Here is a 26,468-nt window from a genome sequence, read left to right on the forward strand (position 1 = left end):
ATGAATTTTTTTTTTATATATATAACAATAATGCCTGACATGATAATTTGTCAAACATATATCTAATCTAAAACAAACTTGTTATTTTTTTTGTAATAAAACAAGTTTGAATATTAGTGTATCTCCAACTAGTATATATATATGTATAGATTAAAATCCCCAACTAGTATATAGATAAAAATGAAATTTCCCTTGACTTTAATGTCAAGCCACATGCTAAATTATTCCATGTTGCCATGAAATGAAATAAGTAACAGAAAAGAAAAGAAAAATATGTGTCACATAGGTGAAATGAGAAATTTGGTGAGTAAAGAATATTGACAATTCTCTCTCAAAAAAAAAGAGGAAATTAATAATATATACTGTTTTATTATTATTAGCTTATTGGGTAGGTAACCATTTGGTACCTTGTGTTTTTGCAAAGTATTATTTTGGTACCCTCTGTTTTCAATAATACTCATATAGTACCCTGTATTTTAAAATCGTACATATTTGGTACTCTAAACTCAAATTTAATTAATAAAATTTTACCAATTTAATCAAACTGCTGTCAATTATGTAAGTTCTAAATTTAAATTTAATTACATATAATTGATGACAGTTTGATCATATTGACAAAATTTTATCTATCAAATCTGAGTCTAGGGTATCAAATATGTATAATTTTAAAATACAGGGTACCATATGAGCATTATTGAAAACAGAATATACCAAAATGATATTTTGCAAAAACATAGGGTACCAAATGAGTAATTTCTCTTATTATTATTAGAAATCTTAGCAAAATAACTTATTTTTTTAATTTATTTTGCATTCTGACATAGTTTTAATAAGTTTTTACAAAATGACATTCGACACTCTAGCCAGTTGGTCGAAATTTTTCAAAGAGCTGGTCGAAATTTATAGACAGCTGGTTACAAAATATTATCAAAACTAAGTAAGAGTGAGTGCAAAATGACTTAAAAAAAACATATTATTTTCACAATTATTATTATTATTATTATTAAGTCAGAGAAACGACCTTAGCTTAGTTTGTAAGATCTATAATAATAAGTTGTCTTACTTAATACATCTACATCAAGTTTAAGCAGAAGTTCAAGGAAAGAGCCTCCTAAGTTTAAAGAAATGGATTCCAATCTAGAAGGACAGAATTCAGAAGCTGAGAGAGCAAAAGCATTGAAAGACTTTGATGACACAAAGGCTGGTGTGAAAGGACTTGTTGATACTGGGATTACTACTCTTCCTCCAATCTTTGTTATCCCAGATGATCATGAGTTCAAGGTACCAACTATAGACCTTCAAACTATGAATGAATCGACGATCATAGGCGAAATCAGAGAAGCTTGTAAGTCATGGGGATTCTTCAAAGTCATCAACCATGGGATACCTCAAGATGTTTTGGATGACATGATTGAAGGAGTAAGAAGATTCTATGAGCAAGAGCAGGAAGTGAAGGTGCAGTTCTACTCTCGTGACAACACAAGAAAAGTTCGGTACACTAGCAACTTTGATCTTTACAGGTCAAAATTTGCAAGTTGGAGGGACACTCTGATGTGCCATATGGCTCCCAATCCACCAGAGCCTGACCAATATCCACCAGTATTCTACTGGTGTGTAACATCCATAACTTGTTTTGGTTAAAGATTCAATCCATAACTTTGTTAATAATATGCTCTTGTTGTCCAGGAATGGCAGGGATATACTGAAGGACTACTCTGAGCAGCTTAACAAGTTAGGCGACACTCTATTTCGGTTGATTTCGCAGGCGCTTGGTCTTGTTCCTAACCACCTTATAGATATGGAATGTGCCAAAGGGAATGTCTTTTACTGCCATTACTATCCAACATGCCCTGAACCAGCTAAGACCTTGGGACATGCCAAGCACACAGATCCTGATTTTCTCACTATACTTCTACAAGATCAGAAAATAGGGGGACTTCAAGTTCTGCACCAGAACCAATGGATTGATATTCCCCCAGAAGAAGGAACACTTGTGATCAATGTTGGAGACCTCTTGCAAGTACAAATGCTCTTAACATTTTCATTGATTGAGTTTGAGATTGATACAATCTTGATTGACATTATCATTTTTCTTTGTGTTCTTCTTCACATGCAGCTAATCTCTAATGACAAGTTCAAAAGTGTTGAGCATAGAGTGCTGGCAAACCCCACTCCTAGTCCAAGAATCTCAGTTGGTTACTTCTTCACAACAAATTTTGAGAAGTCTGATAAGAAGTATGGTCCTATCAAGGAGTTGCTGACACCCGAAAGTCCAGCGCTGTACCAAGAGACCACCATCGCGGACTACATCGAGTCTTTTGCCAATGCAGCACTTGGTGGAGCTGCACTGGCGAAACTGCGGCAGCCTGCCATGGAAGCAAAGCAGAAAGATTGAAACAAGTCATCAAAATGAAACCTAACCGTTGGTTCATTTCATGCATTTGAGTGAACTGGTACAAAATAATGCATCACAGTCCTCTGTCATGTACAATGTCTTCAATTTCTAGTTTGACTTTTTCATTTCAGAAAAGTATGTATCTGTTTCTCATGTGCCTTTGTTCGTCGAATCAATCAAGTTATTAAGTTTATTATAATCATTAAGGTTGAGTAATGATTAATTAATTAAGAAAAGAATATTACTCTGTCCACATCAAGAGATTGAGCGAGAGCTGTTGACTTTGGTGGTGGTGAAGGTCAAGCAAGAGTTGTTGGCTGTGATGGTGGTGCTAGAGTTTTGCATAATAGTGATATATATATGGAAGATTTCTCAATGGTTACTACCCATAGATGGGTACTAATAATTATGATCATGTGGTAACATAGTAATTTGGTATAGCAAGTCAACAACAAGTAAATATTTTTTTCTACACTAATTTCGAATTTAGTTATTTTTTGTTTGCCATAATTAATGGTGTTTCCAACCAATGAGATTTAGAAATTGACATGCATTTGAAAAATGAAAATTTTATAATATTATATTTTCATAATAAATACATGTTTTTCATCAGGTAAACCTTCCAAAAATTTGAAAAAATCAAAATTTATTTTTAGAAATATTAATTAACAACTATAAATATGGACTATTGATCTTAATCTAACGGTTAATATTAAAGTAACCATCTATGGCTAGTAACCATTAAGAGTGCACCCATATATATCTAATGCAAAATGAGCATAACTTTTATACTAGTGTAAGATGGAAAATAAAAGCAAATTGCCCAATTGTATTGGTGTCGTATTTCAAAGAAGAAATTACATTTTATACGAGATTTTTGATAGAGTTTGTAAAATTATGGCTTTTTAAAAAATTGTTTATATATGACTTTTTTTTAAGAATTTTCACTTTTATGGGTTTATTTTCCTATATTTTTATATAAAAGTTGTTTTATGTTATAGTTTTACTCTTAATCAAGTTTTGTTAATTCGGAAGGGTACGTTTGTAATTTGATTATTATTTTTTAATTTATTTGATTTTTTTATATTAAATTTTTCTTTGGTTGTTTTGTAATTTTTTTTTATTTTTTATCTTGCAATAAGAATTGTGTTTATCATTTTTTTATTTATTATAAACATTTTTTCCTTTTTTATTTTAGATTGTATGTTTTTTTTCAAAGTCTGGGTAAGGTAACCAGTTACTTGATTGATTTTTCACAGTTATGTAAAAAAAAATTCTAGAACTAGGTTAAATAACAAGTATCAGGAGGGGTAATCAGTTATCCTGATAGAAGTAACCTTCTACCATAGGAGGGGTAACCAGTTACCATACGAGGGGCGACGAGTTACTTATATTAAATATTAAAAGAAACATTAAATTTGAAAGAAAAAAAATACATGATCTAATCTTATAACCCAGAAATGTACACACATATCAGAACGTGGAGGTAACCGGTTACCATAAAGAACCTAGAAATATACACCCATACCAGAACATGAAGGTAACTGGTTACCGTAAAGAACCCAGAAATATACTCATATCAGAACGTTAAGGTAATCAATTACCTATTGCAGATCTGAAGATAGAAAAAAAAAAAACCCAGAAATATACACACATACCAGAACGTGAAGGTAACCGGTTACCATAAAGAACACATAAATATACACATAACAGAGCGTGAAGGTAACCAGTTACCTATTGCAGACTTGAGATAAAAAAAATTACAAATCCAAAGAAAACAAACGAGTTTTAATCTGTAACTTATGAAAAAGAAGGTATATCTGTAATAATATGAGCAACTGTTTACCTAAACATTAATTTTTTTACAAGTTAGTTCCAGATCTAAAAAAAAAAGTTTAGACCTAGAAAAAAAATTCAAATTTGAAAAAAAAAAATTCAGATTGCAGCAGAACCGATCGAATGTTGCCGATTGTTCCAGATCAAATGTTGACCAAATTGATAATTTTTCAAATATATATTATTTAAAACTTACTTGTTACTTTTTTTTTAATTAAAACAAATATGAATATTAGTGTGGATACTAGAACACCCAATCCCCAACTAGTCTATATAAATAAATATATATATATATTAATAAAAAATGAAAATTCTCGTGACTTAAAAAAATCCCCCACTAGTATATGGATAAAAATGAAATATTCTAAATAAAATAAACTAAAACAATATATTCAAATTTAAAAATCTAACATATATATAACTTAAAACTAACTTGTTTTTTTTTAATTATATATATAGATAAAAATGAAATTTCTCATGACTTTAGGGTCAAGCTACATATGCTAAATTATTCTATGCTGCCATGAAAGTAACTGAATAGAAAGGGAAAAAAAAATCACATAGGTGAATCAATATAGCTTTACTATCCCAATTTCTCTATTCAAATTGAATCAATATTGACAATTCTCTGTAAGTTCCATAAGCACATACAACAGATATATTATTATTTTTACTTAACTAAATACAACTACATCAATTTAAAGCAGAATAAGTTCAAGGCAAGAGGCTTCTAAGTTAACAAAAATGGATTTCAATCTAGAAGAAGAGAATTCAGAAGCTGAGAGTAAAGAGGTTTATGACAGAGCAAAAGCATTGAGAGACTTTGATGACACAAAGGCTGGTGTGAAAGGACTTGTTGATGCTGGGATTGCTACTCTTCCTGAAATCTTTGTTATGCCACCTGAAGATTATTCATCATCTATTATGTCAGATGGTCACTCAGGCTACCCCCAGTTCAAAGCACCAACTGTGGACCTTCAAAATATGGATGAAACGATCGTAGGCGAAATCAGAGAAGCTTGTTATTAACCATGGGATACCTCAAGATGTGTTGGATGAAATGATTGAAGGAGTAAGAAAATTCAATGAGCAACAGCAGAAACTGAAGATGGAGTTCTACTCTTGCGACAAGATGAAAAAAGTTCAGTTCCTTAGCAACTTTGATCTTTATGTGTCGAAATCTGCAAGTTGGAGGGACACTTTAATGTGCCTCATGGCTCCCAATCCACCAAAGCCTGAAGAATATCCAGCAGCCTGCAGGTATGTGACATCCCAATTGGAAATGATTACGAAAAGTACTCAACTTTTGCTTAAATTATTATGAGAATTCATAACTTTGTTAACATACATGTGTGAACCCATAAACTTGTCCCAAGCTTATAGCTTTCCCAAGTGTGACTTCCATCTCTTGAATTGAATCCATAAACTTGTGAACTTAAAATTACTCCCTGATAGAAGCTGATCTAGATGTGAATATATTGTTCTGCAAAAGTAGAGATGTATACACATAAATTTTATCATGGAGTATTTAGGCGAAACAAGAACTTCTCTACAAATATTCTCCAAAGAAACTTTGGCCTTTGAAAAATAAAAGCAAAAAATGATGTTGTTGATACAAATAATCACATCTCTATGTAAACAAACATGTCTATGACTGGGATGGCTAAGGCTTTCAATTTTCATTAATTATTTTACTGAATATCATAAGGGTGACACCTGAGATCAAAAGTAAGAAAATGGTTTACTTGCTTGATGTCTTTTTCCATATGAAATGTGTTTCGAGCGTGAAAAATAAAATCTGAAACTTTTGTATTGAATTTTGCTAACCTGAGTTCCCATTTTGATATTTTGGTCATTCTGAACTGATATGGATTTCAACAGTTGGAGCTCTCATAGTGGTTCTGCAATAACTAACAAATAGTTTTGAGTATATGTAAAATAATACCTCTCTAGATCAACGATTAATCGAAGAAAAATACATACAAAATATACAAGATTCAAGCAGTGTGATTTGACAATGTGAACCCAAACTGTAAATTGTAAACACACCTCATTTAAATTAGTAGCTCATGCACTCCATTGGTTGAACAAACTCAGGTCAGTCCACCGAAAACAGGGCTTTCTTATCGTCATCTGAAATTGTAACAAGGGACTCAAGAGCTTTGTTGAGGATGCAACACTCAACACCAACTTCAATCTAACCTGTTATGCATATTAATTGAACAACAACTTGTTTGAACAGAAATTCAAACAGTAATAAAAAAATATTAATTGAACTAGGGAATGTTAGAACAATAATAGAATATGTACATCAAGATATATTCACACACCACTCACAACACTCTAAACTCTCTTGTATTCACACACCACACTCAAATTTTTCTTGCTTTTGATTACAAAATGATCAGTAAGTAAAATTCTAAGAGAGGTGACACCTTTTTTTACACACTTGAAAAAACTAAGTTAAGAAAACAGAAATAACAGAATTAGCTAAGACCTTTAATTTGGCAACTGATTTCAGCAAGCTTCCTTCTTTACAATTCAAATGTAATGATCTTAGATTCTCAGTTTGCATAAAGCCTGTCAAATCAAAGTGAGCAATACATAAGAATATCTACCATAACAAACCATACACAGTAACACTATTTTGTATGATTGAGATAATATTGCTCTCTTTAGAAAACAAACGATACTTAAACCGAAACACTTGTCCATGAAAAAGAAAAAGGTGCACTTGTGTTGAATAAGCTTTTATTAAGAAAATGAAATAGGCACTCTGAAGTCTTAGTTTCGATATGTAAAAGAAAAATAACAAAAACATCTTGAGACATAAAAAATATGAATAAATAAAACAGTTAGCATCCGAATAACAATATGTAAAACAAACCTGGGAATGTGCTAAAGCCAGACTTTAACCATTAGGCATTGGTTAAGTGGTGAAAGCATGGTGAAGCTGAAATCATCAAAATAAACAAGTCATAAATATAGAGAATAAAACTGAACAAACAAAATAAATGCATATGAAGATCAAATACATACCTCAATTAATTGATTTCATGTTCAGAGTTGTCTGAATGAGGTAAATGCAAGCTCAAATAAATTTAACATGTAGCATGTGACTAATCTTGCTCGAGTACTCCTAATTCTCACTCTCCTTTGTGTCGTAAATTTTCTTTACCCAATTATACTCAAATAGCAGAGGGATGTCGTAAATAATCAGGTCCTACGTCCAAGGCAGCAGAGTCAACAAGGTCCCTATATAGTCACTCAATCAAACACCACACCTACCTCTCTTTAGTACACATCTTTTAGACTTCAATCTAACCTGCAATAGACAATGCATACAACCAAGAAAGCAAAACTGACAGCACTTGTTCAAACCAGAAATTCGAACAGTATTGAACTTAAGAATATTAGAACAATAATAGAATGCGAACACCAAGATGATATATAGAGCTGGTTCTTCTCCTCTGCACTAATCTGAAATGGTAGCACAAAACAATGGTGTCACCTTCTTCTACAATATTCTCACTTCCCTGTACAAAGAAATCCCAGAACGCACAACAATCTAATCTCTCTTGTATTCACACACCACACTCAAAGTTTTCTTGCTTTTGATTACAAAATGATCAGTAAGTAAAAAACAAAGAGAGGTGACACCCTTTTATACACACTTAACAAAAGTAAGTTAAGAAAACAGAAGTAACAAGACCTTTTATTTGGTAACCGATTTCAACAAGCTTCTTTCAAAGTGTTCAATTCTAATGATCTTGCACAAATAGTTCCACTCTTAGAGTCTCAGTATACATAAAGCCTGTCAAAACAAAGTGAGCCATATTAACCATAATAAACTATACACATTAACACCATTTTGCAAAAGAAAAAAATTGGGCTGAGTTCAATTTATAATTTATCATGTGTAGTTATTTTAAGAATTCTGTTACTCTACTTATTGTACGAGGTGATTGTTTGATTAGAGTAATATTGGTCACTTCAATAAACAAACTATACTTGTCCATGAAAAAGAAAAATGTGCACTTGTGTTGGAGCTTAAATTAAGAAATCACATGTTAATTGAAAGAAATAGGCACTCTGAACTCTTAATTCTGATATGTAAAAGAAAAATAACAAAACATCTTGAGACATAAAAATCTCAAAAGTAAAACGATCACTATCCGAAGAACAATAAGTAAAACAGATCAAGGAATGTGCTAAACAAAATAAACACATTGGCAGAGCAAATACATACCGAAGTTATTGTAGTCTAGATGATTGGCATGTGATGGATGGTAAATGCAAGCTTAGAGAAACTCAACATAGTGTATATGCCTAATCTTGCTCCAATACTCCTTATTCTTACTCTCCTTTGGGCTGTAAATTTTCTTCAGCAGAGGGCAATCCCATATCAACAAAGAGATGAGGGAGGTTGGAAACCCTTCTTCTGACAATATCTCCAACTTATGGCACTTACGGATTGAAAGGCTTCGCAAGGAGGTGAGTTGTCTAAGCCCATTTTTATTCAGACCTCTAAGTTAAAATAATATTCACTAATTATTATTCGAACTCTTAATAAAAATTCATTCACAAAATTTGTCTTACATAAAATAAAATGTAAAATAAAATAAAATAAAAAATCCGGGCTAGTACACTTCCATCTCTTGAAATGAATCCATAGACTTGTGAACATAAAATTACTCCATGATAGAAGCTGATCTAGCTGTGAATATATTGTTCTGCAAAAGTAAAGATAGATACACATAAATTTCATCATGGAGTAATTAGGCAAAAGCATAGAATCTTTGTAAATTTCAGAGACAAAACAAGAACTTCTCTACAAATATTCTCCAAAGATACTTTGGCCTTTGAAAAATAAAAAGCAAAAAATGATGTTGTTGATACAAATAATCACATCTCTACGTAAACAAACATGTCTATGACTGGGATGGCTAAGGCTTTCAATGTTCACTAATTATTTTACTGAATATCACAAGGGTGACACCTAAGATCAAAAGTAAGAAAATGGTTTAATTGCTTGATGTCTTTTTCCATATGAAATGTGTTTCGAGCCAGAAAAATAAAATCTGAAACTTTTGTGTTGAATTTTGCTAACCTGAGTTCCCATTTTGATATTTTGGTCCATTCTGAACTGATATGGATTTCAACAGTTGTAGCTCTCATAGTAATGCTGCAATAACTAACAAATAGTTTTGAGGATATGTTAAACAATATCGATAGCTATTATCTCTATAGATCAACGATTAATAGAAGAAAAATACAAAGAGATCAATCAATTAATTGAGATTGCCTAAAAAGAGCAAATACATACCTCAATTATTTGATTTAACATTCAGAGTAGCTGTGTGAAAGATTGGGATGTGACATATGGTAAATGCAAAGCTCAAAAAAATACAACATGTGGGATGTGACTAATCTTTCTCCAGTACTCCTTATTCTCACTGTCCTTTGTGTCGTAAATTTTCTTCACCAGAGGACAATTCCATATCTGCAAAGAGCTGAGGGAGGTTGGAAACCCTTCTTCTGATAATGTCTGCAACTCACGGCACGACCAGATGTCAAGTTGTTGCAAGGAGGTGAGTTGACTCAGCCCATTTTTGTCCAGGCCTCTAAGTTTTGAAAATGTATCGATAGAAAGAGAGGTGATAGTGGCAGGCAGTAGTCCTTCCTCCGGAAATGATTCCAAATCTTCTTTATATCCGTCAACTGTAACATTCCTGAGATTGGGTAATGTTTGCCAATTCCATTTTATCCTCAAAAGTTGATGATAGTATATCCCAAGTTTAGACAAACTAATGGGCAGACCACCTTCAGGAATAGTCTCTACCAACGGACAACCTCTCATTTCCAAAGATTTCAAAGATGAGAGGGAAATCATCTTCTCAGGCAACCACTTCAATTCAGGGCAATAATTGATATTCAAGTCACTCAGTTTGGGAGCAATAAGTCCACCATTTGGGAAAGACACAAAGCTAGGACAGTTAAAGATAGTCAGAGAAGTTAGTTCCTGACATTGACCATCGGACATTGAGAGGGCTTCAAAGTAATGGCAGTCCTCTATTTTAAGAGTTCGGAGAGTGGGAAATAAATCCATATGGAAGGATCTAAAGGATGACCCACAGTTATTCAAAGTAAGTGACTGAAGAGGAATGAGAGTGGTAAGCAAACTTCCAGTCGAAGAAGAAGGATTTATTGCCTTTATTGCCTTGTACAATGATTCCACATTTTCCAATTTTTTAATTCCCATTTCTGTGACACAAGGTAATCTTGGGATATTTAAAGCACACTGCTTATCTGCATCAATTTCAATCTTTGTTAATGAAGGAAGGAAGCGAGGCAAATCCCCAATGAGCTTAGGACAAAAAGAAATCTCAAGTGTTTTGAGCTTTCCATATGTTGCTGCATCTTCAGTTTGCATTGAATGCCATTGCTCCCATGATGACATGAAGCCGAACCTTAAGGTTTCCAATGATGAAAATGGCTTCTTCGCAGAACTATTCCCGTAAAACTCAGCACCCACAGTCGTTACTGAATGAAAACTTGAAATGTGAAGAAATTTTAGTGAAGGCAGTTGCCCAAGTGGTGGTAAATTGGAGCAATGCTGACTCCCACTAAGCTCTATGTCAACAATGTTGCTGAACGAATCATCCCCAATCCAATTTGGAAATTTTGTGCCAGGGTAATTAAGAATCTTGATCTGCTTCAACGTTGTGTTAGGTGAAAGCATTTCAAGCACACTCTCTCCATGTTTTGGATCAACATCACCAGCAGTCCATACCAAACTCAATTTCTCAAGTTGCTTCTTATTTAGTACATTGACTTGATCCGATGCTTTTGTAATATTGGCCACATTTTCTAACTTCTGAATGGAAAGTTCTCCGCGTAGACTTGAAAGTTTTGCCAACTCTTCTATTTTAGCACCACTATCCTTTCCCACAACGAATGTTGTCAACATTTGGAGATTTATCAATTTACTTATTTGGCTTGGCATCTCTTTCAACGACCCAAAGTCATATGACACCTCTTGCCTGATAATAAGATGTCTCAAATTAATTAGGAGGTGCATATCTTTGGGGAGAGTTTCAAGTAGACGACAATTTTCTAATTTAAATGTCTGTAAATTGTACAATAGAGTTACAGATTCGGGCAACATCACAATGTCGGTGCCAGAAAGGTCTAAATAGCGAAGATATTTTAGATCACCGATTGAATCAGCCAAATCAGTGATACCACAACCACGAAAAGATAAAACTTTCAAACACTTCAACTTCGGCAGCAAATCGTGCACTACTTCCTTAGGAACCAATGAACCACCAAAACCAGATCTTATTGACAAAAGGGTTCGCAAACGAGTAGCTTTAAAATCATAAGTAGATATCTTATCACCATAACAAAGGACTTCCGTGGCACATCCAAGGTGACGAGTCTTCTTCTCAAACTTATCAATATCTTCATTATGCTCTAACAAACAACAATATTTTCCAGAAACAACTCTAGCCAAATCAACTATAAGGTCATGCATAACAAAATACGGCTCAGAAATGTAATCGATTCCCAGTTGAAAAAACGACATAGATATTAATTCATCAAAATACTCATCAACAGTTTCTTCCATTCTCTTACTCCCCTCCGAATGCATCACGAGATTTTCTGCCATCCATATTAAGACTAGTTCCTGTCTTTGAAATCTATAGCCTTTTGGGAATATTGAGCAATAAGCAAAACACTTTTTCAAGTGTGCAGGAAGATAGCGGTAGCTCACTTCTAAGGCCGCAGGAAGAATCTTGCTCCTTTTATCTGTCAACTCCCAAATATTACTCGTTGCTATTTGTTCCCACTTCTCAGCATCCAACGTCGATCTCAAGAGGCCTCCTAGAACTTTAGCAGCTAAAGGCAAGCCATTACATTTCTTAGCAATATCTCTGCCAATACTTTCCAATCTTGGATTCTCAATAAACATATTAAGATTTCCCCGAGAAGCATGTTTTGCAAATAGTTCCCAACACTCATCTTTTGATAATTCTTTAAGATAGTGTGGATCAACAGTTCCAATGCTATCCGCAACTGTTTTGTTTCTTGTTGTCACTATTATTTTGCTGCCTTTGGCTCCATCCTTGAAAGGCTTCATCACTTCCTTCCACTGAACATAATCATCCGCCCAAGCATCGTCTAGAACAATCAAAAACTTTTTTCCCATTAACTTCTTTGCCAAATTGACTTGAAGCGAATTCAAATCCATGTCATTACGAGCATCATCCGGAGCTACTTGTTGAAGAATGGTTTTTGTCACAGCCATGGCGTCAAATTTATCAGAAACGTACACCCAGACCTTAAGTTCAAACATCTTCATCACTTCTTCATCATTGAAAAGGGTTTGAGCAAGGGTAGTTTTTCCAATCCCACCCATTCCCACTATGGGAATGACGTCAAATTTATCCGATGTCAAAGACTTCATTAAAGCATCCTTGTCATTCTCTCTACCATAAACTTCAGGTTCATCCGGCAGAGAAGTCTTAACAAACAACATTTCTGATGGTTTCACCTCAACAACATTGTTTTCTAGATTCAAGATTCCAATTTGATTTGCTAACAACTCCATTCTCTGAAGAATCTCTTCCATATCGGTGTTTCTTTTACGATCAATTGAATTCGAAGGTTTGGAGAAGAAACGAGAGAGTAACTTACTTGCCTTTCTTCTGGCTTTCCTTGACTCAGCAGCTTTCTTCGGTTTGAGAGCATCATATTCAACATCGCCAAAGAAGTCCTCTGCATCATCCACGGCGTCGAGAAGATCGTCCAGCCACTTCTCCACAGCAGGGTTTTTGATTTTCTTGTTCTCCACCTCGAAACGAACAGCAGCGAGACAGTTGAACGTTGACTTCAACTTGAAAAGCCTCTCAGAAACACAACTTTGATTTCCCTTGAAGAAGAACTCCTCAACATAAGGAGAAGCAATCTTTTCCAGCAAAAAATCAAAAGAAGCAGAGAGAAAAGCACCGATCACAAGTTCAGCCATGTCTCACTTCACTTCAGTAGCTAACTCAGTAATGTTAAAGGTTCACAAAAAACTTAAAGCAATGGCAATAAGAGACTAACTGATCAACAATATGAAAATATGACTGTAATGACAACGAAATGATAAAAGAAGAGTATAATAATTCTTTATCAAAAGTTGAGTCGTTCATTTTATGTTATAATATTCATCCAATTGGATTAAACTATTGCCACATAAACCAGCAAAAGAGTGACAATATATTAATATTAATATTGGTGGAAGAGCTCATCTCCTTGATCTAAGCAATAACAGCCTGTATTATGACAATAATATATTCCAACTATCAATATAAATAAATTATTACAAAACAAAGTCTTGTCGTATATTAAAACATAAATTCAACATATAATAAAAAATAAACTAGTAGTTATGATAATTTGTTTTTTATTATTATTTTAATTGATTAGTGTAATAACCTGGATTTTTTTTTATTTTATTTCTTGTGTCTTACGTAAACACTGTTCTGCGAATTTTTTTTTATTAAGAGTAGGAATAATAATTAAAATAATATTTGATGAATATTATTTTAATTAATGAAGAGTTAGTTGATCGTTTTAGACTATAGTGTGGGGACTTATATGTGAAATAAATCTAAAATTGATATCTTGTTCAAAGAGTTTAAGTATATGATTTTATGTGTTTGGAATCTACATAAAATCTTAGAATCATTTTAGAATATGATTTTGTGACTTATTCATTAAGAGTCTATGAATAATTCAAGAGGAATTTTATGGGATTAAAATCATAATTTTATGTTGAAGGGACTCACATAAAATCATATATATAAGTTTATACCAAAATTGCATTATTTAGTGCTTAGATGATTTTAATTATTTTAAGCTATATGGTTTTAGTGCTTGTGGTGTGTTATTTCTTTGGTTTTCTTTGGGTTACAATCCTTAGACACGTCCTTAGAGCCTATGTTTTGATTGTAGAAGAAAGCAAGAGGAAGAAGGGAGTGTTATTGGGAGTCCGGTGGAAGAATAGTCAGAAGAAAAACGTAAGTCCGAACATACCTTTGCGTTGATTTTTCTCTTAGATTCTGAGTACCAAATTCATGTCAAATGATTTTTTTGTGCTCATAATGTTGTGTACTAAGTTGAGGGAAAGAAAGAACACACAAGAACCGGCCACAGTAAGAGGTATATATTCATAGATTTCCTTCGTAGTGTTACGTTTCCCATTTTTCATTTTTGTTTCTTAGGATGGTGATGAATTTGTGGACTGTTACATATAGTTTTAATCTGTGTTTTGGGGCTAGAAACATTCATTTAGGGATTGGGAACGATTTAATATGAGAAGGCTTGAAGTTTGGGGTGTTTTGGTGATGGGTGATGAATGGTAGAGGCGGGTATGGAAGTTTGGCTCCATGATCAACGTGGGAGTGGAGAAAAGGTTGTGGTGGCCGAGAGGGTGGTTATGGTGGTGTAGAGGAGAAGCCATGACTGCCTTTGGTGTTGAGCTTTAGGGTCGAGCAAGGCTGGAAAGAATGATGGCTGAATGTGTACAAGGATGAAGATGATGGGGTAGTCACGTGCATGTGTCCAACTAGTTACTAATGGTTACTGATTAGTAACCAAAGGGACCAAAAATGGTAGTTGGTCCAAAACTTTGGAATTTTGTCGCTAAGCTCGGGATTAGGTACCCCAAAGTCTACAAACTGATATTTGAGGATCAAGGTTTAGAAAAATTTATCTAAGTAGCATCTAAGACTAATAATTTACGAGCTAGGCTCTTAGGTTCGGGAATTATTATGTAAGCTTCAAGAAAAATTCGAAGTTTGGGAATTAGTTTCAAAGTTTAGATTTGACAACTTAGAACCTACGAAATATCTTCAAGGAGTTGGAAAATATTTTAGGAAGTACAATATTACTAGTTTTAAGTCTCAAGATCAAGGAGTGGACTCGGGGCTCGTGTTTTGGACTCGAGCATCAGAAAATGGAATTTTAAGAAATAATTGGAGTTTTGACTTGAAATTTCGGACATGGTCTAGGATAAAATTATTATTGGAAATAATAATTTTCTAAGTTGATTTCGGGATTTTGAGAGGGGTATTATGGTCATTTTACCCCAAGGGCTCGGGTTTGGGCCAGGGTCGGGAAATTCAGTTTTGTTTTTTTTAAATTCCCTTATATATTTTAGAATCTTAGTAAGCATAAACTAAGACATGTTGTCCCAATATGATTATAGGGTCTAAATGCGATCGGAAATACTCATAAATGTATAATTCGCGAAAGCTAAGGACAAGAGGTAAGGAAGTATACACCAAGAGTAACTTAGCTTGTTGTGATCTTAGTGAATTGTTTGCATGTTTGTATACTGCCGGTTAAATTTTAGATGCTATATATATGTGTGCTTATATGGCTGGATGCGCATGATAGTACCCATCTATCGGGTTTGAATGTGCTTAGTGCAGTAAAGTTATCATGAATGCATGTGCAATGTTTGTGACTGTCAAGGGAAACCTTGTGAGGGTGGACCCCATGCAGCCGTGTAGTGGGGTTCGCCGTCCAATCAGTAAAGTCATCGGGTTTTAGTGGAGTATACCCCTTTGCCACGGGAGGTGAGTATTCTCTAGGCCGCGGAGGCCACCCGGGGATCATGACCCCACAGATAACTCGATGGCTCAGTACAAGGCCTTGTGAGGGCGGATCCCCATGCAGCCGTACAGTGGGGTTATCCGTCAAGTCAGTAAAGTCATCGTGTTTTAGCGGAGTGTACCCCCTTGGTACGGGAGGTGAGTATTCTCTGGGCCGTAGAGGCCACACGGGGATTAAGACCCCACAGATAACACGATGGCTCAGTTATATGTTTTCAGTATGTTACGCAATACTTTGACTTATGTGAATATGCTAGACGTGCTCCTCAGTTTGCAGTTTCTAGATATGCATTTCTGTTATGCAAAGTTTGTTTTGGATAGTAGAGTCATAAGTTGTAGCTAGCTTCCTTACTGAGCGCTATAGCTCATCAGTTACTCTGTGTGTGTAGGTAAGGGCAAAGCTTAAGGAGCAGTGCAATAAGCTGGAGGGGATTCTGTCTGAAGTATGCATACTGTGAAACAACCGACCTGCAGGGTTGTTAGGGTTCTCTTAAGTTTTCCGCTAAGTCTAGTAACAGTTTTATCAATTTCATGTTTACTAGTTTTACTTAAAGAAGGCCCTAAGGCCACAGACTATTTCTTAAGTTACGTTTAACTACATTTTGTTTTTAAAACTATGGGATCCCATCCAAATACTATTTTATTTCAAAGTACTCCGATGCAAAATTTTCTGAAGTTTACTTTAAAGTTTATTTAGTTCTTAACGTCCGATTTTGACCAAAGTTGACCGTTAGGGTCCAGTTGACCCCGGATAGTCATAGTCGTATTTCAGTGGATTTAGTTAAGAAAAGTTGGATTTAGTTAAGAAAAGTTGACCCCGGAAAGGTTGCAATTTTAATTTTTTGCAACCCTTATTATTATTATTAGAGTATATACCATTTTGGACACCGTATTTTGTCTAATTATCTGTTTGGACCCTATATTTTAATACATTACTTTTTGGACCCTATGTTTGGTTCAAATAGAACCCTAAAAGACAAAATAATAGTGCTTCACCGTTGAAATAATTACCAAAATAATTGTTTAAGTACTAGCTAATTACCATATAAGAGGATAAGAGAATATATAATTATTATAAAGCAAAGCAAATAAAAAAGCAATATTCTTGGGCTTTTCACACAAATTTTTGGTCAGATTCACTAGTGGCATTTAGCATTTAGAAATGATATTATTAATTAGTTTTGATGATATTTATAATTTTAATAATATTTGTGGTAAATATGATTTACGAGTGTAACTAAAAGAGTAATACACTTGAATACAAATGTAATTTTTGTAGAAACACTTAATAATAAAAGTGTAAAATACATTTAGTTTTGTTATGACTAAATGTATTTTTTAGTAATAACAAATTTTATCTTATATATGATAGGTTACAACTAAAATTACATTAGTAAAACTTGTGACAAAATATTATTTTTTAATTCATTTTGAGTAAAAGTGAAATGTTTATTTATAACTAAAAAGTTGCAATAATATTTTTTTTGTAGTAAGAGTTTTTTTTTTTTTTTGAAGAATTTTGTAGTGAGAGTTGGAGATACCATTTTTAAAGAAACCACTCTATCAAAATATACCAATTGTTATGTCTAATCACTTTGTTTGGTCATCTTTGGGAAAAGCCTTCACTGCAAGCATAACTCCAAAAGATCATTACTTGAGAAATACCAAAATAATCAAGAATTAAAAGCATAAGAATCAAAATCAAAGGACTATTATTCACAATTGCATACCAAATAGAGCAAATCATTTAGTCATCTGCAAGCAATACTAAGTTGTACTCATTTTTGTTCATTAATATTGAGCACCTCTTTAGTAAAACAATAAACCTGAAAAAACAGCACTATGTAAACCAAGACTATGTACATGCCAATGATAGACTAGCTAATCATAACAAACCAGGAATGTTAATAAAGTTCAAAGAAAGTTAAACTCAAAACTTGAAATTTAAAGCAAACATATAACATGTACAAGTGACAAGACTAGAAGTAGTGAGTATTTTTTTTTTGAAAAAGAGACAAAGGTCAAAAGACTGACCTCTACTCAAATAGTTGAAAACCCTCACTTATGGCGGAGGAAAACCGTGGTTACAAATAAAACAACAAAACAGCCAAGAAACCACAACTAACCCCACCCCCAGAAATTAAATCCAGAAGTTGCCCCAATCTCTAATAAGGTCAGAGAAGGCAACCCCTCAAAACATTTGTTTCTATACACCCAAGTAGCCACCCAAAATTTTATTTTATCCCAAATAGTCTCTACAGAATTAGAAATATCTTCGAATAGTATGTTATTTCTCTCAAGCCATAAGGCCCAAAGAGTTGCCAACACAGTAGTTTGCCAGAGATGTGAAACTCGCTTGCCGCCCTAGTGAGTATGAAAATTGAACATATACCTTTGTTGGTTGAACGTTTGTTGGCTTTGCATAGATGACGGGCCAAAAGAACTATCTTCTTTAGCAGCAGCAACTGGGACTGCTGCAAATGGCTTTACAGATCATGGCCTAAGAGATTTCTGGTCCTTCTCCTTCTGCTGCATTAAGCGTCACAGTTACTAATAACCTCTGTCAACCTCCTTTTAATAGAAAGAATGTTGCTATATGACACCTTAAGATGCTCGATACCACATGAAGCGGCATAAAGTGATTAAGTCATTTAATATCGGGTTCTGCATATTCAAATTTGAAACAAAATATGTGGAATATGATATGAAATTGTACCAAATGTTGTGACAATAAAGTTTGAGATGTTGCCAAGACTTAACTCAGAGAGAGAGAGATGTGGTGTCGATGATCAAGTACGAGCCTTGTGATAAATTTTGTGTTGTAGTAGTTTTCATTGCTGACAACACTGAGTTAATTTAGACGTTACACAACTTCAATCTTGTTCTCTATTTCTTGTGGAATCAATTGATTTGTATTTAATCAGGTTTCATCATGTACTGCAAAATTTTACTAACACAAAAAAAGCACTGTTCTTCTTTAGCATAGCAGATTAAACTAGAATGATGAAAAACTGAGCAAGATACTCAATACAGTGCAATTTAACATGTGTCTATACATATATACATAAATAAGAAGTAGCTAAATTTACCAATGTTTTACTAAACTTACTTCTGGTTGATAAAGTTGGCTGATTTCGTAAGTAGCTCCTTACGAAACTCACGCATGGGATCGATTATTTCCTTGTGAATAAGATGGTTCCAACCAACCATCATCTTGAACTATGTCTTGGAGGTTCAGCTGTGTGAGCGATGCTGCAAGAGAAGGATAGGATTCTTCAGCGAGCTCCACATTAATGGATCCTGCAACACCTCCATTGCAATGTATCGCCAATAGAATGAGTAGTTAGTTAGTGTCTCAAGACTCCATTTATTCTAAAATCTCTATTGTATTATTATTATTATTATTGTAGATAGAGATTGTGTTTTCTCTCATCCAAATTCTATTCAATTTCAAGATATGTAAATAATAATAATAATTAAAGAGAAAAATTAATAATGGCCAGAAGGAACGCTTCCAATAAGAAGAACTACAAACCAAACAAACATAGTGAGAAGAGAGTAATAATATACCTGTGTGTGACTGAGCTCCAAAGAAATGTAATGTATGCTGAGATGAAATGAAATGAAATCTCTCTCTTCCTCAGACAGAGAAGAGAGCATTCGAATTTGGTCCGTCACAGGAGATTTGTCTTTGCGTTTTGATCCACGAAAAGTGATTAACGATCCAAAGCTGTTTTTTTATTTGGTGCTTTTTATGTTCATAGTCAGCAAGGAATCCTGCTAGTGAAGAAATGGGCATGGACAAAAATTACTCTGTCTGAAAAAATTACAAGGACACTAATTCATGTGTCTCCCAATCTTTTGTACTCTCTGTTTGATGTTTACTAGTTTGTATTAGATATGAGGATCAATAATATTTGATATGAAACATCCTATCCTTGTGATTACTACTACTTCATCATCAATGATTAAGGTAAGTAAAATTTTCAATCTTGGTTGACACCTTCTGCCAAATCATGCATGCTTTTCAGTTTTAGTTATTCCCAATGTCTATCTGAATCTGATGCAGGAAAGAGATAGCATCCACAACATGAAAGAGACAAGAAAAATCAAAGGGAGGAGCTTTGAAGCATTCTATAATGTACGAGTTTCTGGCTTACAAAATATCACCACCATAGAATGCCTAAAATTAGTAATCTATCAGTTTATCAGTTTTGATCTTTTCTTTTTTTTTACTTTATTTATAGTAGTTTGTGTCGGTGGAGGTATTTTTGAGGTTAAATGAACCAACTGCCAAAAGAACATAGCTATCAAGTATCTCAAATCAATTGCTCCTCACCTCACATGATGATGTCTCTATTGGATTTAACAATAGATCTCATCTTAGCTATAAGAAGAGCAGATTTTACACCACTTTCCACATTCAACAAAGAATTATAAAAATATATATAGATCGGATCGGATCGGATTGCAACTAAGGTTGAAACTCAATCTCAACTGTTCACCTAACTTTGTTCTCATTGCATATAAGAGGGGCCAGAAGAACCATCTTCTCTAGCAACAGCACAGCTACTGGGACTCTACAACCTAACTCTCACTTCAGCAAAATGACTCTGAAACAATTACAAGGATACCTTTTTAATGTCTCTTAATCTTTTGTACTCTACTCCCTATTTGTAAAAAAACAGTAAAAATAAGACCGTTAAATCATTGATGATGATAATGATAATGATATTATCTTTTCCCACAGTGCCTTCCATCTCATGAATTAATGATAGAAACTGATACAATTGCGAATTGCAATGCAAAAGTAAAGACTTACACGCATAGAAATTATCATTTGAGTAATTAGGCAGAAACATGGACTCTAACACCTGTGTTTGGGCTGCTTAAGGATCAATATGATATTCAATCCCAGACTTCCTTAGGAGAACTTCTTCTCTGTGAGGATATTATTTTGCCAAGAAAATCATCACCAACATGCTCAGCTCAGACACTAACCAAAGAAAGTATCTAAGTAAACAGGAAGCCAAAATCATCAAAGAAAAACTGAAGAGCAGCACTCGAGTATTTATAGTTCTTTCCATGTTCTGATCTATATATATATATATATATACATCCTAGCTAGCTGCATATTTCTTATTGAAGTCGATCAAAATTATTAAAGTTTTCCTCTCTAAATCTTTAATTATGAAAATTCAAAATGCTATGATTAGAACATGAGAATTCATTAACATACAGAGAGCTATTATAAAGCATAAAACTAACTCCATTTAACCAGCAGATTACTAATTTTACATAATAGAATGTTTAAAAAAAAAAAATTCCTTTATCGAGTGCCTTTCATCGTAGACCATAAAACATTTTTACTCCAATACTCCTTATTCTTGCTCTCCTTTGGGTTGTAAATTTTCTTCAGCAGAGGACAATCCCATATCAACAAAGAGATGAGGGAGATTGGAAACCCTTCTTCTGACAATATCTCCAACTTATGGCACTTACGGATTGAAAGGCTTTGCAAGGACGTGAGTTGTCTAAGCCCATTTTTATTCACACCTCTAAGTTAAAATTTAGTTAAAATAATATTCACTAATTATTATTCGAACTCTTAATAAAAATTAATTCACAAAATTTGTCTTACATAAAATAAAATAAAAAAAATATTCGGGGCTATTACACTTCCATCTCTTGAAATGAATCCATAGACTTGTGAACATAAAATTACTCCATGATAGAAGCTGATCTAGTTGTGAATATATTGTTCCGCAAAAGTAAAGATAGATACACATAAATTTCATCACGGAGTAATTAGGCAAAAGCATAGAATCTTTGTAAATTGCAGAGACAAAACAACAACTTCTCTACAAATATTCTCCAAAGAAACTTTGGCCTTTGAAAAATAAAAGCAAAAAATGCTGTGGCTGATACAAATAATTAAGACTTGTGCTTTTGCAAACGTACTCAAATAAACATCTCTATGTAAAATGGTTTACTTGTATCATAAGGGTGACACCTGAGAACAAAATTAAGAAAATGGTCTACTTGCTTGATGTCTTTTATAGCAGCAAGAGTAGCATTGCCACATGAAATGTGTTCTGAACCAGCAAAATAAAATCTGAACTTTTGTATTGAATTTTGCTAACCTGAGTTCCCATTTTGATATTTTGGTCCATTCTGAACTGATATGGATTTCAACAGTTGTAGCTCTCATAGTAATTCTGCAATAACTAACAAATAGTATTGAGGATATGTTAAACAATACCGATAGCTATTATCTCTCTAGATCAACGATTAATAGAAGAAAAATACAAAGAGATCAATCAATTAATTGAGATTGCCTAAAAAGAGCAAATACATACCTCAATTATTTGATTTAACAATCAGAGTAGTTGTGCGAAAGATTGGGATGTGACGTATGGTAAATGCAAGCTCAATCAAAATTCGACATGTGGTATATGACTAATCTTTCTCCAGTACTCCTTATTCTCACTGTCCTTTGTGTCGTAAATTTTCTTCAGCAGAGGACAACCAATTATTCTCAAAGAGCTGAGGGATGTTGGAAACCCTTCTTCTGATAATGTCTGCAACTCAGGGCACGACCAGATGGTAAGTTGTTGCAAGGAGGTGAGTTGACTCAGCCCATTTTTGTCCAGGCCTCTAAGTTTTGGAAATGTATGGATAGAAAGAGAGGTGACAGTGTCAGGCAGCAGTCCTTCCTCCGGAAATGATTCCAAATCTTCTTCATCTCCGTGAACTGAAACATCCCTGAGATTAGGTAATGTTTGCCAATTCCATTTTATCCTCAAAAGTTGATGATAGTTTATCCCAAGTGTAGACAAACTAATGGGCAGACCACCTTCAGGAATAGTCTCTACCAACAGACAACCTCTGATTGCCAAAACTTTCAAAGATGAGAGGGAAGTCATCTTCTCAGGCAACCACTTCAATTTATAGCAAAAAGAAATCCAAAATTCTCTCAGTTTGGGAGCAATAAGTCCACCATTTGGGAAAGACACAAAGCTACAACACCGATAGATAGACAGAGAAGTTAGTTCCCGACATTGACCATTGGACATTGAGAGGGCTTCAAAGTAATCGCAGTTGTATATTTTAAGAGTTCGGAGAGTGGGAAATAAATCCATATGGAAGGATCTAAAGGATGACCCACAGTTACTCAAAGTAAGTGACTGAAGAGGAGTGAGAGTGGTAAGCAAACTTCCAGTCGAAGAAGAAGGATTCATTGCCTTTATTGCCTCGTACAATGATTCCACATTTTCCAATTTTTTAATTCTCATTTCTGTGACACAAGGTAATCTTGGGATATTTAAAGCACACTGCTTATCTGCATCAATTTTAATCTTTGTTAATGAAGGAAGGAAGCGAGGCAAATCCCCAATGAGCTCATCACAATGTTTAATCTCAAGTGTTTTGAGCTTTCCATATGTTGCTGCATCTTCAGTTTGCATTGAGTGCCATTGCTTCCATGCTGACATGTTCTTGAAAATTAAGATTTCCAATGATGAAAATGGCTTCTTCGCAGAACTGTTCCCGTAAAAATCAGCACCCACAGTCGTTACTGAATGAAAACTTGAAATGTGAAGAATTTTTAGTGAAGGCAGTTGCCCCAGTGGTGGTAAACTGGAGCAATGCCGACACCTTTTAAGCTTTATGTCAACAATGTTGTCGAACGAATCACCACCAATCCAATTTGGAAATTTTGTGCCAGGGTAACTAAGAATCTTGATCTGCTTCAACGTTGTGTTAGATGAAAGCATTTCAAGCACACTCTCTCCATGCCTTGGATCAACAACAACATCATCATCATCAACATCATCATCACCAGCAGTCCATTCCAAACTCAATATCTCAAGTAGCTTCTTATCTAGTACATTGACTTGATCCGATGCTTTGGTAATATTGGCCACATTTTCTAACTTCTGAATGGAAAGTTCTCCGCGTAGACTTGAAAGTTTTGCCAACTCTTCTATTTTAGCACCACTATCCTTTCCCACAAGGAATGTTGTCAACATTTGGAGTTTCGTCAATTTACTTATTTGACTTGGCATCTCTACTAGCCGAGCGTTGCTGAAAATAAGATGTCTCAAATTAATGAGATGATACATATCTTTAGGCAGAGTTTGAAGTCGATAACAATTTTCTAATTTCAATGTCTGTAAATTGTACAATACAGTTACAGATTCGGGCAACATCACAATGTCGGTGCCAGAAAGGTCTAAATAGCGAAGATATTTTAGATCACCGATTGAATCAGCCAAATCAGTGATACCACAACCACGAAAAGATAAAACTTTCAAACACTTCAACTTCGGCAGCAAATCGTGCACTACTTCCTTAGGAACCAACGAATCACCAAAACCAAAACCAAAACCAGATCTTACTGACAAAAGGGTTCGCAAACGAGTAGCTTTAAAATCATAAGTATATATCTTATCACCATAACAAAGGACTTCCGTGGCACATCCAAGGCGACGAGTCTTCTTCTCAAACTTATCAATATCTTCAATATGCTCCAACAAATAACAATATTTTCCAGAAACAACTCTAGCCAAATCAACTATAAGGTCATGCATAACAAAATACGGCTTATTATAGTAATCGGTCCTCGGTTGAAAAAACGACATAGATATTAATTCATCAAAATACTCATCACCAACTTCTTCCATTCTCTTACTCCCCTCCGAATGCATCGCAAGATTTTCTGCCATCCATATTAAGACTAGTTCCTGTCTTTGAAATTCATAGCCTTTTGGGAATATTGAACAATAAGCAAAACACTTTTTCAAGTGTGCAGGAAGATAGTGGTAGCTCACTTCTAAAGCTGCAGGAAGAACCTTGCTCCTTTTATCTGTCAGCTCCCAAATATTACTCTTTGCTATTTGTTCCCATCTCTCAGCATCCAACATCGATCTCAAGAGCCCTCCTAGAACTTTAGCAGCTAAAGGCAAGCCATTACATTTCTTAACAACTTCTCTGCCGATACTTTCTAGTTTTGGATTCTCAATAAACATATCAAGATTTCCACGAGAGGCGTGTTTCGCAAACAGTTCCCAACACTCATCTTTTGATAATTCTTTAAGGTAGTGTGGATCAACAGTTCCAATGCTATCTGCAACTGTTTTGTTTCTTGTGGTTACTACTATTTTGCTGCCTTTGGCTCCATCCTTGAAAGGCTTCATCACTTCCTTCCACTGAACATAATCATCCTCCCAAGCATCGTCTAGAACAATCAAAAACTTTTTTCCCATTAACTTCTTCGCCAAGTTAACTTGAAGCGAATTCAAATCCATGCCATTGCGAACATCATCACCCGAAGCCACTTGTTGAAGAATGGTTTCTGTCACAGCCATGGCGTCAAATTTATCAGAAACGTACACCCAGACCTTAGGTTCAAACATCTTCGTCACTTCTTCATCATTGAAAAGGGTTTGAGCAAGGGTAGTTTTTCCAATCCCACCCATTCCCACTATGGGCATGACATCATATATCTTTTGATCACTGCCTACATCATCTGATATCAAAGACTTCATTAAAGCAACCTTGTCATTCTTTCTACCATAAACTTCAGGTTCATCCGGCAGTGAAGTCTTAACAAACAACATTTCTGATGGTTTCACCTCAACAACATTCTTTTCTATGTTCATGTTTGCAATTTGATTTGCTAAGTACTCCAATCTCCCTAGAATCTTTTCCATACTGGTGTTCCTTTTACTATCAGCTGAGTTAAAGGGTTTGGAGAAACGAGAAAGTAACTTACTTGTCTTTCTTCTCACTTTGCTGCTTGACTCAACTTTCTTAGGTCTCATAGCATCATATTCAACATCGCCAAAGAAGTCCTCAGCATCATCCACAGCGTCGAGAAGATCGTCCAGCCACTTCTCCACAGCAGGGTTTTTGATTCTCTTGTTCTCCACCTCGAAACAAACAGCGGCGAGACAGTTGAACGTTGACTTCAACTTGAAAAGCCTCTCAGAAACACTACTTTGATTTCCCTTGAAGAAGAACTCCTCAACATAAGGAGAAGTAATCTTGTCCAGCAAAAAAATCAAAAGAAGCAGAGAGAAAAGACCCGATCACAAGTTCAGCAGCCATGTTTCAGTCCAGTATTTCAGTACTGGTCAAAGGTTCATAAAAAGCTTATAGCAATAATGGAAGTGGGTGTGGAACAGAACAACAATATGATGACAATATAATATATATATATATTTTTATTTTGAAGAATTTTGTAGTGAGAACTGGAGATACCATTTTTAAAGAAACCACTCTATCAAAATATACCAATGTCTATCCTTTCTTTTAGAACGGACAAAATCAAATGAATTTTTCTTCCTTTCTTTTATTGCGTTCTATTACTCCAATTAGTCAAAAAGAGGGGGCGGGGCTGACTTGTGGTTGGATTGGGCAAGCCGACGACCAAATTAAATATAAAAAGTAAGTATCAAGTTTGAATCCCTTTTCATCAAGGGGAACTCCATGAACTAACCCTATTCAGCCCCATATTTATAACTCTAACCCTTAGTTAAAGTTTTTCACATTTTTAACTCTTTAAG

The 26,468-nt window shown here is 34.6% G+C and overlaps 5 protein-coding genes and 1 long non-coding RNA gene across 10 annotated transcripts; 2 read left to right on the forward strand and 4 right to left on the reverse strand.

Annotated features, from left to right (window-relative positions):
* Positions 1 to 1,125: 1,125 nt before the first annotated feature.
* On the forward strand, positions 1,126 to 2,464 carry LOC133825848 (1-aminocyclopropane-1-carboxylate oxidase homolog 1-like). The gene is made up of 3 exons (XM_062258741.1): positions 1,126 to 1,610; positions 1,687 to 2,020; positions 2,117 to 2,464. The coding sequence occupies exons 1-3, from the start codon at positions 1,126 to 1,128 to the stop codon at positions 2,393 to 2,395; spliced, it is 1,098 nt and encodes a 365-aa protein (XP_062114725.1). The 3' UTR covers positions 2,396 to 2,464.
* A 2,827-nt stretch (positions 2,465 to 5,291) lies between these two features.
* On the forward strand, positions 5,292 to 8,770 carry LOC133824788 (1-aminocyclopropane-1-carboxylate oxidase homolog 1-like). The gene is made up of 2 exons (XM_062257764.1): positions 5,292 to 5,491; positions 8,620 to 8,770. Exons 1-2 carry the CDS (start codon positions 5,292 to 5,294, stop codon positions 8,765 to 8,767), a joined length of 348 nt encoding a protein of 115 aa, XP_062113748.1. The 3' UTR covers positions 8,768 to 8,770.
* LOC133824789 (uncharacterized) lies at positions 5,364 to 7,425 on the reverse strand. Of its 3 annotated transcripts, none has more exons than XR_009888569.1 (6): positions 7,271 to 7,425; positions 7,119 to 7,184; positions 6,281 to 6,433; positions 6,059 to 6,132; positions 5,580 to 5,714; positions 5,364 to 5,485 (listed from the first exon to the last, which is right to left on the reverse strand). It is a non-coding gene; the product is annotated as an uncharacterized LOC133824789 (long non-coding RNA). The 3 variants fall into 3 exon arrangements; XR_009888571.1 differs by having other exon boundaries at positions 6,059 to 6,141; XR_009888570.1 differs by having other exon boundaries at positions 6,729 to 7,184.
* Positions 8,771 to 8,838: 68 nt separating the features above from the next.
* LOC133825849 (putative disease resistance protein At3g14460) lies at positions 8,839 to 13,262 on the reverse strand. The gene is made up of 3 exons (XM_062258742.1): positions 9,558 to 13,262; positions 9,342 to 9,425; positions 8,839 to 8,964 (listed from the first exon to the last, which is right to left on the reverse strand). The coding sequence occupies exon 1, from the start codon at positions 13,260 to 13,262 to the stop codon at positions 9,630 to 9,632; it is 3,633 nt and encodes a 1,210-aa protein (XP_062114726.1). The 3' UTR covers positions 8,839 to 8,964; positions 9,342 to 9,425; positions 9,558 to 9,629.
* A 5,612-nt stretch (positions 13,263 to 18,874) lies between these two features.
* LOC133824791 (putative disease resistance protein At3g14460) lies at positions 18,875 to 23,433 on the reverse strand. Of its 3 annotated transcripts, XM_062257766.1 has the most exons (5): positions 22,260 to 23,430; positions 22,044 to 22,118; positions 20,723 to 20,841; positions 19,471 to 20,513; positions 18,875 to 19,200 (listed from the first exon to the last, which is right to left on the reverse strand). In XM_062257766.1, the coding sequence occupies exon 1, from the start codon at positions 23,391 to 23,393 to the stop codon at positions 22,335 to 22,337; it is 1,059 nt and encodes a 352-aa protein (XP_062113750.1). In that variant the 5' UTR covers positions 23,394 to 23,430; the 3' UTR covers positions 18,875 to 19,200; positions 19,471 to 20,513; positions 20,723 to 20,841; positions 22,044 to 22,118; positions 22,260 to 22,334. The 3 variants fall into 3 exon arrangements, with proteins under 3 accessions (XP_062113750.1, XP_062113751.1, XP_062113749.1); XM_062257767.1 differs by lacking the exons at positions 18,875 to 19,200; positions 19,471 to 20,513; positions 20,723 to 20,841 and having other exon boundaries at positions 21,766 to 22,118; positions 22,260 to 23,433; XM_062257765.1 differs by lacking the exons at positions 18,875 to 19,200; positions 19,471 to 20,513; positions 20,723 to 20,841 and having other exon boundaries at positions 21,766 to 22,127.
* LOC133825850 (putative disease resistance RPP13-like protein 1) lies at positions 23,412 to 26,026 on the reverse strand (the record flags this gene model as incomplete). Its single annotated transcript, XM_062258743.1, has 1 exon — positions 23,412 to 26,026. A coding segment is annotated over exon 1 (2,313 nt), but the record flags the coding sequence as incomplete, so codon positions are not given.
* Positions 26,027 to 26,468: the final 442 nt, after the last annotated feature.

The sequence above is a fragment of the Humulus lupulus genome, chromosome 3 (genome assembly GCF_963169125.1).
Source record: "Humulus lupulus chromosome 3, drHumLupu1.1, whole genome shotgun sequence".
NCBI lineage: Eukaryota > Viridiplantae > Streptophyta > Magnoliopsida > Rosales > Cannabaceae > Humulus > Humulus lupulus.

Coding starts and splice junctions, on each gene's coding strand:
- LOC133824791 (XM_062257766.1), bottom strand. CDS start 23,393: ATGTCAGCATGGAAGCAATGGCACTCAATGCAAACTGAAGATGCAGCA.
- LOC133825849 (XM_062258742.1), bottom strand. CDS start 13,262: ATGGCTGAACTTGTGATCGGTGCTTTTCTCTCTGCTTCTTTTGATTTT.
- LOC133824788 (XM_062257764.1), top strand. CDS start 5,292: ATGATTGAAGGAGTAAGAAAATTCAATGAGCAACAGCAGAAACTGAAG. Junction 5,492..8,619: donor GAATATCCAGCAGCCTGCAG/GTATGTGACATC, acceptor AATTTTCTTCAG/CAGAGGGCAATCCCATATCA.
- LOC133825848 (XM_062258741.1), top strand. CDS start 1,126: ATGGATTCCAATCTAGAAGGACAGAATTCAGAAGCTGAGAGAGCAAAA. Junction 1,611..1,686: donor TATCCACCAGTATTCTACTG/GTGTGTAACATC, acceptor CTTGTTGTCCAG/GAATGGCAGGGATATACTGA. Junction 2,021..2,116: donor ATGTTGGAGACCTCTTGCAA/GTACAAATGCTC, acceptor CTTCACATGCAG/CTAATCTCTAATGACAAGTT.